Source organism: Vanacampus margaritifer, chromosome 8 (assembly GCF_051991255.1).
Source record: "Vanacampus margaritifer isolate UIUO_Vmar chromosome 8, RoL_Vmar_1.0, whole genome shotgun sequence".
In the NCBI taxonomy this organism is placed as follows: Eukaryota; Metazoa; Chordata; class Actinopteri; order Syngnathiformes; family Syngnathidae; genus Vanacampus; species Vanacampus margaritifer.
Window position 1 is genome coordinate 10,092,978 of NC_135439.1, and position 15,734 is coordinate 10,108,711.

Here is a 15,734-nt window from a genome sequence, read left to right on the forward strand (position 1 = left end):
CGTTATTTATATCTATTCCAAAATGGCCTTTTAGAGGGAAAGGAACAAGATGGCCTAATTAAAAAAGATGACGTGGTTTACCCGTAACGGCAATGATGGAAAAAGTGCTTAAATATAATGAAAGGATATTTTACCATATTCAGTATGTACAAGGATTATAAGAGATTGAGAGAAAAGTATCAAATCAAATCAAAACGATCTGTCAAAAGTGATGTGTGAAATTAGTCAAACCGATCCGCTCTTGTCTCCATCAGTCTTGCTTAAGTGCAGCGTCTCGGCTTTTAGTATAATTTGCAAGCCCCCGGTACGGCTTGCAGCCCCGCTCATCTTGTTCACTCTTAACTTCACATCATTCTTTTGTCTTTCCAACATTCAACGTCTCCACAGAAATCTCTCCTGCGGGGCTTCTACCTACAGGCGTGTTCTTGCGCACGCTAAATATTCCGCTCTGGGCTCGCGCCGTCTTGTGTTTGTGGGAATCCAACAACCAGCTGCGCCTTCCTTTAAAGCCCGCTGACCCCAAAGCTTGTTCGCTGAGTGCACCGCTCATTTTTTTTTCTTCACACAAACAGAACAGAATTATTTTTTTGCCTACGGAAACGTATTGCATTCACTTGAAGAAAAAAAAAACCTCCAGTTTTTCTGACAAATTTGTTGAGTATTTTTTTTTTTCATTTGCTGTTTTTCTGAATATTTTTTTCCGTTATACAGATTTTTTTCTGTCAAAAAAAGATTCAGAAAAACAGGAGGAAAAATTACTCAGAAAAAACGGGGGAACAAATATTTTTAAAAACGGAAAATAAATTATTCAAAAAAACAGTAAAAAAAACAGAACACCAGCTTTTTTTTTTTTTTTTTTTTTTTTTTTTTTTTACCTCTGAACTTCAAACTTCAGACTCTTGAAGCGGACACTTTCCCGCATACCTCCATATGCAATAAGATAGTCATGTTTACTCTGAGGAAAAACCCTTAAAAAAAATATTAGAAAAAAAATATTCAGAAAAACTGAAAAATTATTTTATAAAACAAGGAAAAATTACTCAGGAAAAACAGAAACAAAATTATTTAGAAAAACAGAGGGAAATAAAAAAAATAAACTGAATTTACAAAAAAAAATAGGGGAAAAAAATATTCAGAAAAACAGGAAAAAAAATATGCAGAAAAACAGAAAAATAATTATTTTATAAAACAAGGAAAAATTACTCAGGAAAAACAGAAACAAAATTATTTAGAAAAACAGAGGGAAATAAAAAAAAATTAAACTGAATTTACAAAAAAAAAATAGGGGAAAAAATATTCAGAAAAACAGGAAAAAAAATATTCAGAAAAACAGAAAAATAGTTATTTTATAAAACAAGGAAAAATTACTCAGGAAAAACAGAAACAAAATGATTTAGAAAAACAGAGGGAAATAAAAATAAATAAACTGAATTTACAAAAAAAATAGGGGAAAAAATATTCAAAAAAACAGGAAAAAAAATATGCAGAAAAACAGAAAAATAATTATTTTATAAAACAAGGAAAAATTACTCAGGAAAAACAGAAACAAAATTATTTAGAAAAACAGAGGGAAATAAAAAAAAATTAAACTGAATTTACAAAAAAAAAATAGGGGAAAAAATATTCAGAAAAACAGGAAAAAAAATATTCAGAAAAACAGAAAAATAGTTATTTTATAAAACAAGGAAAAATTACTCAGGAAAAACAGAAACAAAATGATTTAGAAAAACAGAGGGAAATAAAAATAAAGAAACTGAATTTACAAAAAAAATAGGGGAAAAAATATTCAGAAAAACAGGAAAAAAAATATGCAGAAAAACAGAAAAATAATTATTTTATAAAACAAGGAAAAATTACTCAGGAAAAACAGAAACACAATTATTTAGAAAAACAGAGGGAAATAAAAAAAAATTAAACTGAATTTACAAAAAAAAATAGGGGAAAAAATATTCAGAAAAACAGGAAAAAAAATATTCAGAAAAACTGAAAAATAGTTATTTTATAAAACAAGGAAAAACAGAAACAAAATTATTTAGAAAAACAGAGGGAAATAAAAAAAATTAAAACTGAATTTATAAAAAAATATAGGGGAAAAAAATATTCAATAAAACAGAAAAAAAAAATAAAGCTCCCCCCAAAAATTTGTCAGAAAAACATGTTTTTTAATGCAATACGCTTCCGTACTTGCACGCTAGTTTGAGTCTGTGGGAAACATTTCGTCACAATTAGTTTAAGTCTTTCGACGAGCAAGTCAGATTACTGTAACTACAAAACAATCTTTGAAATGTATACAATGAAATGTATTTCTGTCATGCTGCGGAAACACATGGGACAGTATTTCCCGGGAACTTGGAAGAGAGAGAATAACGGAACAGATTGTGGTGATAAACTGGAGCACACTTTTCCTGATATGAAGACTTTATTATTTTTTAAAACTTGTATTGAACTTTCTCTGTAGCTTTGCCTGCAGAACAACCTCCAAGTTGTCTGTTAAAAAAAAAAAAAAGGATTTCAGTGGATTGTCTCCTTGCTTTCATTGGCTTTAATTAATTTCATGTGATTGTACATTTATAGCACAGACGCTTAATTCGGCTGTCAGCGCCGTGGCACGCCACTGATGCATTAATGCTGTCACTTTACTGAGAGCTCTCTCTCAAGTTCCCCCGCGGCTGTCAGTCCTTCTTATTATACGCTCTTAATATTCATTTCAAGTCTCAGTTTCTATATCTGTACACCTTTTATCTGAATTGTCTTCGAGAAAATACAAGCAGCTGCCTTTTTAAAGTGCCTCCAGCTCTCCAGTGGTAGACATGCGAGTCAAATAATTGAGCCGATAGACTATGTGGAGCGATAAATGTATTGATCGGATATCCAATGTGATCGTTAGCCTTACATGCGTGTTTTGTTTGTTTTCTTGCAGAAAGCGGTTATCACTAACGTGTCCCCGGATGTCCTCTACCTGTTCAGAGTGCAGGCAATATGTCAGCATGACCTGCGTAGCGACTTTAGCCAAACGCTACTCTTCAGAGGTACGGCCATCCGCCCGCTTGTTCAAAGTTGACATTTCACAAATTCGCCTCTTTGCTTTTGCCAGAAGATGTCGTCGAAGCTCAGAATAGAAAAGGAGCACGGGAATAACTCGTAAAGTGATCGTCTCGACTGAGAGCAATTTGTTGACCATTTATTTTGAAATGATATTCAATGCATATGTGATATTAGTTTACGATTTATTTGCAGTTTAAACTAGGGATGTGCAGGATTTTGTCGATCAATACCGATTCTGATCACATCACATTAGTTGCACATTTTTCAATTTTAGAGTTGCTCACTAATAGATTATATCATGTGCCAATAAATTTTTTGATTATACATTCTATCCAAATTAATTATTATTATTATTTTATTTTTTGCCATGGAAGTCGATCGGTGACTGATCAATCAGAGTAACACTAACTGTGAAATGTACATTATATACATATTTTATTAAATTGTGTATTTGATTAGTGCCATTTGTATTAGGGATGGGCGAGTAATGACACTAGGTATCGGTATCGGGGCCGATACCCGGCCTAATTTCAAGGTATCGGACGAATATAAAATTGCCATTAATTTCATGAATATCTAGTAGGGGTGTTAGAAAAAATCGATTCGGCAATATATCGCGATATTACAGCGCGCAATTCTCGAATCGATTCGATATGCGGCTGAATCGATTTTTAAACATCAATTTTTTTATGGGAATATTCAACAAAACATCTTACTTAGAGTTAGGATTCACACATTAAGCATGGAAGAATGTTATATTAATGGAACATTAATCCTTAATATTTGATTTCAGTGCTGTTCAAACATGAAACAGACTGCAACCTGTTATAAGCCTGAATTTTCAGATTAATACATTTTCATACAAATCTTACAGTCTACATGTACACGTTTACTGATCAGTGTTTTCTAAATTTGAGTATTAAAAAAAAAAAAAATTGCAATAGTCAATTTATAGATTCGTATCGGGATTAATTGGTATTGAATCGAACCGTGACCTATGAATCGTGATGCGAAATTGAATTGCCAGGTACTAGGCAAGTCACACCCCTAATATCTAGTAATATCTAGATCTTTCTTTCAAATTATATGTCATTGTTTTTTGGGGGGACATTTTATGTAAAGTACTAGTGGTATCAGTACTTGATATCCGTGATGACGCAATATTTGAGTACTTGCACTAGCATCTGAAAAAAAGTGGTATTGAACATCCCTAATTTGTATCATTACTTTTTGTCATCACATTTTTTTTCTTTTTTGTATTCCAGCCAATACCACAAGAATATTTGAAGGTTCCCGTATCGTGAAAACTGGGATGGTAAGTTGACCACTAGGTGGCAGTGAATGTATCTCACAGCATGCCTTGAGGTGACCTCATATCCTCTGGCCTCTCTCAGCCTACAGTATCTCCGGTATCATCGGCAGACATGGCTCCCATAAGCTCTGGTTCTTCAACGTGGACATCGTCCGGCATCCACTTCTCCATCGTCTCCATGGCAACAGGACTGGGCCCCTCCTCTAGTGGCAGCCAAGCCACGGTCGCATCGGTGGTTACGAGCACCTTCCTGGCAGGCTTGGGTGTCAGCGGGGGGGTCATCTCTTCGTTGCCCAGTTCCGTTTGGCCCACGCGGGCACCCGAAGCCGCCCACCGCGCCCCTCACTCGCCCACCCCGCCCGCAAAGCCCAGCACGGAGCAGGCGGTGGCGCAGGCCCCCGAGACCGAACCTCCCGCCGAGGAGAACCAGGCCGCGCCCAAGGGCGAGGAGGAAGAAGACGACGAGGGGGACGGAGAGGGGGAGCAGGAGGACGGGGGCGCGGAGAAGAAGAAAAAGAACAAGGCCACGCCCACCTATGAGGAAACGCAAGCTAACGGCACCGCGGCCAAAGAGTCGGTCCTCCCCACTCCGGCGTCCACCGCCAAAGAGAAGGCCACGGTCCACGGTGGCACGTCTGCCAGCGCGGCGGACGGCCACCCGACCCCCCCGCAGGACAACCTCACACGCATCGATGCAGTCACCACGCAGGAGCCGCGGAACCACAGCGCCGAGATGCAGATTCCGCAAAGCTCCACGCTCTCGCCAAAGATCGGCGGCGATGGCAAGAGTCTTTGGCCCTTCAGCATTCATACCGGTGAGGCCGATTTTCTCTTCAGATCATCAAAGTGTGAACTTTCACAAACTGCTTTAGCATAACACATCTTGATTCAAGCCCAATCGCAGTCAAAAGCTCCACTGTTGGCTTTTGTATATGAACAACATCTGAGGGCAGACGCTTGCGCCTCAAGGTTTTCCTTTGGAGTTGTTTTTTTAAAGAGTTTGCTTCCAGAACGCTGATTTAGATCTTTTTATTTAGTTTTTATCCGACAGTGTTTGGAGGTAGCATGCCGAGCTTTACAAACGAGTTAGTATATTGTCACAGGAAGCTTTCTACGCTGTGTTTTGTACATCTGTGGAAATATTCTGTCAAATTAAAGAATGTAGAGTTAGGAAAATGAACTCATTAGAATGAGAATCAGAGCTGGACAAAGTTCAGAATTGGATTGTCAATGACCCGTAAACGCCAATTCAATTCTTGAATTTGAATTTAATTGAGGTAGCAAACAGGAAGCAGAATTTCAAATTTGAATTGCAGGAAGTACAATTTAATTTTTTTAAAAATCAATGAACATTGAAGCAGCTAATATACAACATTAATTTCATACAAATATTATAAGGGCTTTATGTGCACAATTATAGTAAATAGTAATTTTGTGGGTTTCCTAAATAAGAATAAATAATTCAATATGCAAAATAAATATCCATCTGAGGGAAGGAAAAAAAGTCAAATTATGAGCAAAAAAATTGTATAGTTGGAAAGTCAATTAAATTGTAGAGCTGTTAAACGATTGCATTTTTTAAATCAGATTAATCACATCTTAGAATTTTCATTAATCATGATTAAGCGCGTAATAAAAAATAAAAAAATCCCCATCAAATTTGAAGAGCACTAGTTATGTGTTCAATCTTTTGACATTTAATGTTATGAGGACGTCTTCAACGTTTTTTGATCCACTGCACACGCTCACACTCCTCTTTTTCTAATCAGTTCATTACTTGCATCATTTAAAATGGAAAAAAAAATATCCCTATATTTTGACGTGAACAAATATTCTAAATGTGATACGCAAGCATTTAATAAATGCTTTAATTTAATGCATGTCATTTTGTTTATTGCTAAAACACAACCTGCGCTACCTTAAACGTAGCCATTCGCTGTCACGCTAAAGGACCATCCGCGGTCAAAATTAATAGTGCAACTAATCTGCGTTCATTTATGATTAATGTGATAATTTTTTGTGATCAATAAATCAGTTAACGCTTTAACTTTGACAGCACTATTAAATTGTAATTTTATGGGGGGGGGGGGGGGGGGGGGAATGCAGTACATTAAAATGGCCTTTCTTAAGTAGTAATAATACTGCAATAAAAAAATTAATTAAGTAAATGTATAAAATAAATACACTAAATAAATAAATACAATTTTAAATTTTAAAAATTTAAATTTTTAATAATAAAAATAAATAAGAATTGAAATAGCTTTTTTTTAAATGGTAACGTTACTGCAATAAAAATAAAATTAAGTACATGTATAAAATAAATACACTAAATAAATAAATACAATTTTAAATTTAAAAAATTCAAATTTTTAATAATAAAAATAAATAAGAATTGAAATAGCCTTTTTTTAAATGGTAATGTTACTGCAATAAAAATAAAATTAGGTACATGTATAAAATAAATACACTAAATAAATAAATACAATTTTAAATTTTAAAAAATTCAAATTTTTAATAATAAAAATAAATAAGAATGGAAATAGCCTTTTTTTTTATAATGAATGTTAAAAACAATCATCTCTAGTGACCTGCCATTTTGGCATTTGGATATCATCATTAACGATTACACATAAAGACAATTTTAGCCTGTGTAGAGTCAGGATGCAAATCGCTGACATTTGGCCGACACCTCGTAAGTCACAATTTGGTCAAATAAAAAATAAATAAATAACCTATACTATTGGTTGATCCACACATGCGTGTTATTTTTACATGTACAATAATTGAGCAATCTAAAGTGTTGAAAATGGCTTACTCTTTCTTGAGGATGCAATGTTAGTGGTTGAACATGACATTTTTGGGGGTCTCCTGAAAAGTAACTATTTTGGAGGTACAAGGTTTTGGTCCGATGCCAGCAAAATGTCATTTGAAATGCTATTGCTTCATACTGTATTCACTTGTCAATGAATTTCTATTTACGTCTTGCTCCAGAAAAGACTCCGTTGTCCAACGTGACCCGAACGCCTCACGCCGTCATGGGCAGGATGGTGTGGATTGTCCCTTTGGTGGTGGTGTCTGCTCTGACCCTGCTGTGCCTCATCATGCTGCTCGTCGTGATGGTCTACTGGAGGTGAGATATTGTGGACGCCACAGTGACAGGTTTGAACAAAGACGGTGCTTGCGTGAGGGTGCGAGAATGCACAGCATCACCTCCTGCAGGAATGACCAGCTTTTCGCCCTCTTGGGAGTCATCCATTTATTCGCTCCCACCATTTTGGGGGGGATGTGATCACACCCTGCCACCCCGAGCCCCACACGACCTGTACTTCTTGATTTATTTATTTTTTTTTTTCCTGTTAGACTCCTTGCGACCTTTCTTGTTCAAAACGCCCCAACTGTCATTAGTGCTTTCATTTACGTGATGATTCCTTTGTGCGCCGTCACGCCGCACAATGAAGGCCGCCACCGTGCGAGGCTTGAGGCGGGAGACCCGAAGGCCCCGCGGTACTGCGGCCCCAGCTGTCTTTTCATCTGCTCGGCTAATTTCCAGCCACGCAAGTGAACTTCCAGTAATTACGCAGGCCAAGCCACTGGCGCAAGCGGGGGGGGATAGTTAATGAGTTACGAATACCACTACCGGCGATTTCCTCAGCTGGCCTCATTCATATTTATTTATTCCCCCTAAAGATTGTGCATTATTATTTGATCTGTAGTATTTTAATTAGGCATTCTCATAATTATTCTATTGATTAATCTGGTAATCAAAATGACTTTTTGCCCAATTAAAGAGTTGTAATGAATAAGTAGATAAGAAATTTCTCCGTGGATTAGAATACATTTGTCTGCTGAGGATTTTTTTAAATATATATGCGGGGTGCACAGGTCACAAGTTTTATTTATTTATTTATTTATTTATGTGTTCCCACTTTGGGTATGTATAACTTTCTTTAATAAAAATAAATAAATAGGAAACACTATATTTAAATGCAAATTCCCGAGTGTGCGGTAGACAGCCAAAACAAAGATAACATGCAGTTCAACTCAACTGCCAAAAACTGTTCAAGGAAAAGCAATGTCTGCTTTCCACTGTGCAGCTTCACAGTTTAATGGAAATATTAAATAGATTGTAATGTCTGTACTAGGGATGTGCTCAAAAAATCCACACGGGAATAAATCCTTGCGGGAGGTGTCAGAATTGATATTGTGCAATCATTCAGAAAGTTTCCAGGCGCGTATCTGTGCACACTTTCTGAACAGGCACGGACAGGGTGGGCGGAAACGCAGCGGGTAAACCGGAAGTGCTGCAAATATTAAAAGAAGACAACATTTTTGCCATCCATCATAATAAAACTGCCTAATGACTACATTAATAAAAAACTATGTAGGAAAGGAGTAATGCTAACTCATGTTAGTTCAGGGGCCACATGGAGGAAAATATATTACGTGGGCCGGATCGACTTAAAAACAACTGATGTCAATTATACGCAGATTTGTGCTATTTGCGGGCAAGCCTTAAATTGTGGGATTCAACTGTAAATATATTATTCCAAAAAAATAACGCGGCAACACTTTGCCCGTATGACTTCCAGGCATGTTATATCTACCTGTTTTGCATATATAATGTTCCCAAAATGCATTGTGTGGCGCAGTTAATGAAGTTATAAGGACGTTAATCCTTGTGATACGCGGTTGAATGTGTCGTATTTAGCGTGTTTTTGTTTGATTTATGTTAGTTTTTTTTTTTTTTCGTTTTTTTTAACCCTGGAGAACCCACGGGGTCAAATTTGGCCCCTATAAATTCTGCTACTCAAATAACAAAGACCTTTTTTTTTATTTTTACAAATTTAACAAAATCCTTGAGATAAAAGCAACTGCCAAAATTAATTCTCATTTTATGAGTGTGTGATCCATCAATATGCTTATATTTATCATAGGATACTATCTTAAAGAATTAGAGAGCGATATGTTGATGTAAAAGTTGTTTTCATTCCAATGTTCACGCAAAAATTAGCTTTGAGAGCACATTATGACTAGTTATCAAATATTGTATATTAAACCCTGGAGAACCCACGGGGTCAAATTTGGCCCCTATAAATTCTGCTACTCAAATAACAAAGACCTTTTTTTAATTTTTTTTACAAATTTAACTTCAAAAGTCCAGAGTGCCACTTCTGACCCCTGCATGGGGCCATCTAGTGGATGAATATTGCACTTACATGAGCCAGAGTGGTGGTGACAAGATGGCTAAAATGCAACAAATAAAACAAAAAAATTATATTGTTCAATGTAGCTGTGTATTTGATTATTTTCTTAAATTCTAAATAGTTTACTGACAGTTTTTGTTATTCTGATTTTTCGAAATGATACCCCTAAATCCCAAAGGGCCAAATTTCGCCCTAATCCTAAATTAGGGAATAAATTGAAAAAAGCATTGAAAAAAAAAGCATATTTTGGTGTTCAGTGAACTTATAGCAGTCATTTAATGTATAATTTATAATTTCCCAAAGAAGAAAAAGGTTATTGGGTTCTCCAGGGTTAAGCAAACTGTTACTTTAGGTTATGTGTAAAATAATGACATCCAGGTCAATTCCACGTACAAGTTGCATTGCTCATCTGAGGATTGCTTGTGGAATTACAAATTGATATGTTTTGATTGTGGCTGGGTCAGACAATTTTCTTTTTTTTTTCTTCTACTTTACCTGAACTCAGTTGAAGTGAGACGATAAAGCGAAATTGACTTTCCTATTGAACGTCTCGTTTCCGTAACGATGCATAAACAGTTGACAGATTTTGGCATCAAAAGACTTTGATGAAAGAGACTTGCAGAGAGCTGACCATCCCAGCGGTTGTTATGACAACTCGCAGTTCAGACAATGTCAGTTCCCCGGGGGTGGGGGGGGGGTGACCATGATGAAAGAGGAAATCAAACCATTTGCGCACTTTTTACTCTGTTTGAGCCGATCCTTGCTCGTTAGCTTTCCACGCTCATTAACAACATAATACGGCAATTCCTCTAATTCATGCTGGTTTTGGCGAAAGCGATGACATGAGGCCGTCTGTGGGAGTATTTGTCTGATGTGTTTGCTCCTCCTCGCTTGTCAAAGTTAAGGTCACGGGCAGAACTCCCAACGAGCTTAATTGCGGCGCACATCTGGACGCCTGTGAGGCTCGAGCTGTTTGTTGAAAGCTCACAGATGTTTTGAGGCCGCAACGAATCCCGGCATCTCGCCGCGTCCGTGTCGACGCCTCGCACCCGTTTCTTTCTTTCCCGGCTGTCATCCTTTTCAGAAAAGCCACGTTTGCGTTCGGGAGGCGAGGTGTGGAAAACGCGCGGACCTCGCCGGTTAGTTAGCCGCAACGCATCTGCGCCCGCCGGGAGATTGATTGGAATTTGGAGGCTGTGACGCAAGCTAGGAAGGCGCCCTCCTCACCCCCCCACCCACTATTTGTTAGCCCACCCTCCCCCCTCACAATTCCTTCGCTCCATCCCTCTTTCCACACCTTTGTCACTCTTTTTCCTTTGGGTTGTCTGTAAAGAATGACTAGCATCTGCAGCCTTCTCTGCAAGTACAGGTAGGATCACACCTGGGTCAACTTTTTAGTGGCAATTGACTCTTTGTATGTTTAGTTATTATCTACTTTGTGTCTTTAAAGGGCTTCCATAAATTCAAATTGTTTTTCCCCCCTCGCCATCCATTCATTTCTATCCATTGTGCAGGACATTTTGAATGCACGCGCAATTCATGGTCGAAGATTAATTTGCTGACGCTCCAAATATAATTAACGCATTTATCATTTTTTTTTACGAGATGCTTTGGAAAATTGGATGTATGTTACCTAAATGGATGAGCTTGCAGACTCGAATATTAAATAACTTTTTTCGCAGCATGGCTGTTTTCAACGCATACGCTTTGTTGTCCAATATGCTCCTATTATGTTGGTTTCAAAGCACAGTGGATTGCTTTAAATGCGGCACATTTTGTCCCTGAGGAGACGGTTCCATAGTTGTTGACATGTTACCTGTAGTCTCTTTTGGCAAAATTGGCGCGTCATGTCCGACGCGGTGCATTTGTGCGTCATTCATGGCACTATTTAGATGTTGTTGACGACGTCGCTCTTCTTTTGTCTCTGCAGGAGGTTTTTCCAGACCGCTCACTTCTATGTTGAGGAGAGCAGCTCTCCTCGGGTGGTGGCCAATGAGAGCATCCCCTTCATCCCGATACCAGGTAAACAGCAGGATTCTCTGCAGCTAATTGCAGATTTTAAGATAACACCACCAACCTTCCTTGATTTCTGACAATCAGTTTTTTATAGGGATGTTCGAGAAAAGGTTATTTTCTTTTCTTTTTTTTTTCTTTTTTTTTTTGGACGGATACAAGTACGAGCACGCAACTCTTGAGTAGTCACTTATACCGCTACCATTACTTTTTTTTTTTTTACCCAAAAAACAATGGCAGATCATTTTAAAGAAAAGACCTATATATCCCAATATCCAATTTTCCTTCAGCATAGAAAAAAAAATACAAAAAAATCTGAAGGTCGATAATAGATCAATTTAAATTGAACTATTCATTTAAATTTTCAGTTATTTTTTGGGGACACTCTGCTCCATTTATTTTTGTTTGAAATTAGAAAAAGGTGTAAGTGCAAGTTTATTTATTTAAATTATTTAGAAATATTGGAAAACATTTTACTGTAAAAATTAATTGGGAATAAGTTTTCATTATATATTTTAAATATTTAATGCCTAAACTTTTTGTTGGAATTATTCTAAAACAATGTCTTATGTCTAACATTAAAAAAAATAACATTTTGAAAATCAAAAACGTCTTCAATAAATATATGCTTAAAAATACTTTGGACAAAGGTAGGACTTTGTATTTATAAAAATTTCGGTACTAATATTCTACCTTTTTGTGAAAGTGAAGAGTCCTAATATGAGTTATCTGCCTCCTTGACTACTAATAATCGGTATTGGTCCTGAAAGAAATAATTTTGTTCTATGTCTAAATTGCATGAAATTAATGTAAATTTTCTATTCTTTTAACTCTTTGACTGCCAAAAACGTTAAATAACGTTTAGTAAAATCCTATGGAGGAGCGCCAAAGACGTTAAAAGACGTTTGTTTAAAAACAGAGGTGAAACTAACCATTTTCTATTGTTGATTACTCAAAAACAGAATAAGGTAGAAACAAACTTTTTTTTTCTGGTGAAAGATGAGAGTCCAATGTTTCATTTGGTAGTATGTGTGTTTCCATAGTCCAAACGCGTCATTTTCTGTGGACCTTGAAAGATCAGTCAAAAGATCAGTCAAAATGCTTAAATCGGCTGGCACCCACGGCATCCCGTCTGAAAACGTCTGGCAGTCAAAGAGTTAATTTCTACTTCCTGATTATAAAGCAGTCACAAGAGGGCAACCGTACCGATGCCAGAAACAAGGCTGGTATCTGCCCATACCAATACCTAGTATCGGTACTCGCTCATCCCTCATTTTTTAATATATTCTAACGAGTTGGCATGTTTAAATTGCATTATTTAGGTGGGGAACTAATTCAAAACAACCCTCCTAATTCAGGAGGTATTCTCAAATCACCATAAACATTTCTCCAATGGCTTTCTCTCTGTTACCTTGATGTGCACATTTGCACAATTTAAGTCCATTTACATGTGAAATGACTCTGGGGGTCCCTTTGGAGCCGAGCATTGGGTCTGGCTGGCTTCTTTTTTTTTTTTTTTTTTCCCTTCTCGCTTTTAATGTTCCCGGCAGCCGAGCACTGGCTGGCTGCTAGTTGATATCAGGCTTAAGTTTCTCCGTCACAAAGCTCTGTGACATTTGAAGACAGCGATATCGTAGTCACAAAGCGCAGCTGATGTCGCCATCGACTCGGCATTAAAATTCCACTTTCGTTGCTTGTCGCCTCCTTTCTTCCCTTTTATTTGCATTGTAATGTTCCCACAGCATATATTGTCAGAATAACTGAGCAGGCGGTGGGATTGAGTCAACTAGGTTCAAGGAAAGGGAAAATTCACAGAGCTGTGATCTGAACGGGCCCTTAGAATTTATAAGTAATGGGAATATATCTAAGCGTTTACAATATGATGAAGCTCCTATATGCTTTCAAGACCTAATTAGCCTCTTTTAACACTTTGAAACCACATCATATAGGCTGAAGGACATTTTGATAAATGGATAGATTAGCAAAGAAGAATCCCCTTTTACCATGTGACCACCAGGCCTGTTTAGGTCCCAGGTGCAATGGTGTGTTGGTTTAAACATTAGCCAGCATCAGCAGCCATGACAGCTGGGGTCCCGGCTCTATTGTCCCCGTGCGGCTGCTCCACCAGCCTTATCAAAGATCCCTCGTGTGTGACCTCGAGATGATAGGACTCTACTGAGGCAGATGCTCCCACCGTAAATGCTCAAAATAAGAGATTTCCCACATTCTTCTGTTTTTTTCCCCTCCCTTGAAAGTTCTCAACATATTTCAAGAATTCATAGGAAAGGAAACTTAAGAGATTGTTTTCAGTTGACTGGCTTTTGGGGGACGTGGCTAAAAATTAGCCCCAGCACGACAAGACTTTTTTTTTTTTTTCACTTTACAGAGACTTGAAATTGTGTGAGTTTATACATTTATTTTTCGTGTGAGTTAATCGAACAAAGGAATTTTTCTTACTGTGTTATCTCCTTACCGTAGACGACATGGAAGCCATTCCCGTCAAGCAGTTTGTCAAACACATCATGGAGCTCTACAAGAACAACCTTCAAGGCTTTTCTGAGGAGTTTGAGGTAAACAATACGGCACCCGGTGCGAGACGCTCCACCGGCACAAATCTTCCACTGTACAGAAGGCAACCTTATTGCGATGACTTTGACCTTGTTTGCTAGCATGTTGCTAGCCCTGATTTGTAACACAAAGAAAACACTTTGTGTTACAAATCAGGGCTAGTTGTTTAAAGCTCAGTTATGGTTTTAACCTTAAGTCGATTTTAAACCTACTGTTAACTTTAATGGCGTCATTTTCTTGTTGTTCGAAAAGGGTTCAAAGTTAGGACATTTGAGAATTCAGAGCGCCCAGATGGTTTTGATCACATGATCAGTATCTGTGTTGAAATGGGAGAGGATTTTATATTGAAACGCATTAAACGACACCCATCCAAAATATATGTTAACAGGTTAGCTTTCCAAAAATCCAACATCAGTTCTCACAGTTTTCTAATGTTGTCTTGTTTTCCATAAATCAAAAAGTCCAAGTGTGTCCGAACTGGAGCTTTCGCTGCATCGCCAACAAACAGAAACAAGCTTTAATGCATCAGCGCAGCCAGCTTGAACCGACCCCCCTCCCCCCCTCTTATCCCCCCCCCCCCCCTGAGTGAAGCAGCCTATTCAGCATGGTGCCATGTTCCCCTTCAACTTTTGCTCTTTTTGGATAGAAATGTGGGAGAAAGACACACAGGCAGTGGCAGATTTAATTAGGGTGAAAGCAGGTTAGGAAAGAAGACGGAAGCTTGGCTCCTGAAGGCTGCTCTTTAATTGGGTCGTTTGGCGTCGGGCTCAGACGCTCATTTGTCATGTAAATACAACACGGGGAAGGAGAAGGAGGAAAAGCAGGTTGTTTGAGTTCAGGCGATAATAGCATTGGCTGCGCTCAAACATGAACCAAATCGCTGCTTGATTTCTACTTTGCCCTTTTTTTTCCTGAGCTGTAAACGCAAAGGAGATTCAGAGACCTGAGATTTTTTTTTTTTTTTATCAGTGAGTTTGTTTTGTGGATGTCTTGAACCAGCGGAGGCGTGATGGTTTTTAGTACTTTGCAGCAGCCAGCAGAGAGCACTATTAATTAAGTATACAGGAAATGAGTGAAGTTCACTGCGGGGAGCGTTTTGAACTGATGTTCGTTGTAAATATTGCTTCTTACAGCACAGGCTCGAGGAAACTGAATCGAGTGAGGCTCAAGTGAGGCTCCCACGTTGGCAGAATTAGCGCATCAATCGATAGCCATACATTTGGATCTTTTTTTTTTCAGGATGCTTTCACAAAATGCTACATGCTCGTTTGCACGTCACCTGTTGTCTCTTGCATTTAAAAATAATTAGCTTACTATTTGAATCAGTAGGAAAAGGAAATGTCCCTGTTAACTCATTCATTGCCATTGACGACTATAAACGTCAAAAATTAATTTTAAGTTATTCTATTAGCTTATCATTTTATCCATTTTTGTCAAAAAGAGTATGAAAACCTAGACTTTTTATTGTACATTTAGAACAGATATAAACTTTGTGATTAATCATAAGTTAACTAGTGAAGTCATGCGATTAATTACATTTAAAAATTTGAATTGACTAAAGCCTCAAATTTTTTATAATCTTTTCCTTTTTG

At 37.6% G+C, this 15,734-nt stretch overlaps 1 protein-coding gene across 1 annotated transcript in view; it reads left to right on the forward strand.

Moving 5' to 3' along the window:
• ca16b (carbonic anhydrase XVI b) overlaps positions 1-15,734 on the forward strand; it is a 136,114-nt gene that overhangs the window by 106,451 nt on the left and 13,929 nt on the right. Inside the window, exons 10-15 of the mRNA XM_077573100.1 lie at positions 2,921-3,029; positions 4,311-4,360; positions 4,440-5,172; positions 7,349-7,487; positions 11,492-11,583; positions 14,053-14,144. Coding sequence (XP_077429226.1) covers positions 2,921-3,029; positions 4,311-4,360; positions 4,440-5,172; positions 7,349-7,487; positions 11,492-11,583; positions 14,053-14,144 — 1,215 coding nt within the window. The remainder of the gene's footprint in view (positions 1-2,920; positions 3,030-4,310; positions 4,361-4,439; positions 5,173-7,348; positions 7,488-11,491; positions 11,584-14,052; positions 14,145-15,734) is intronic.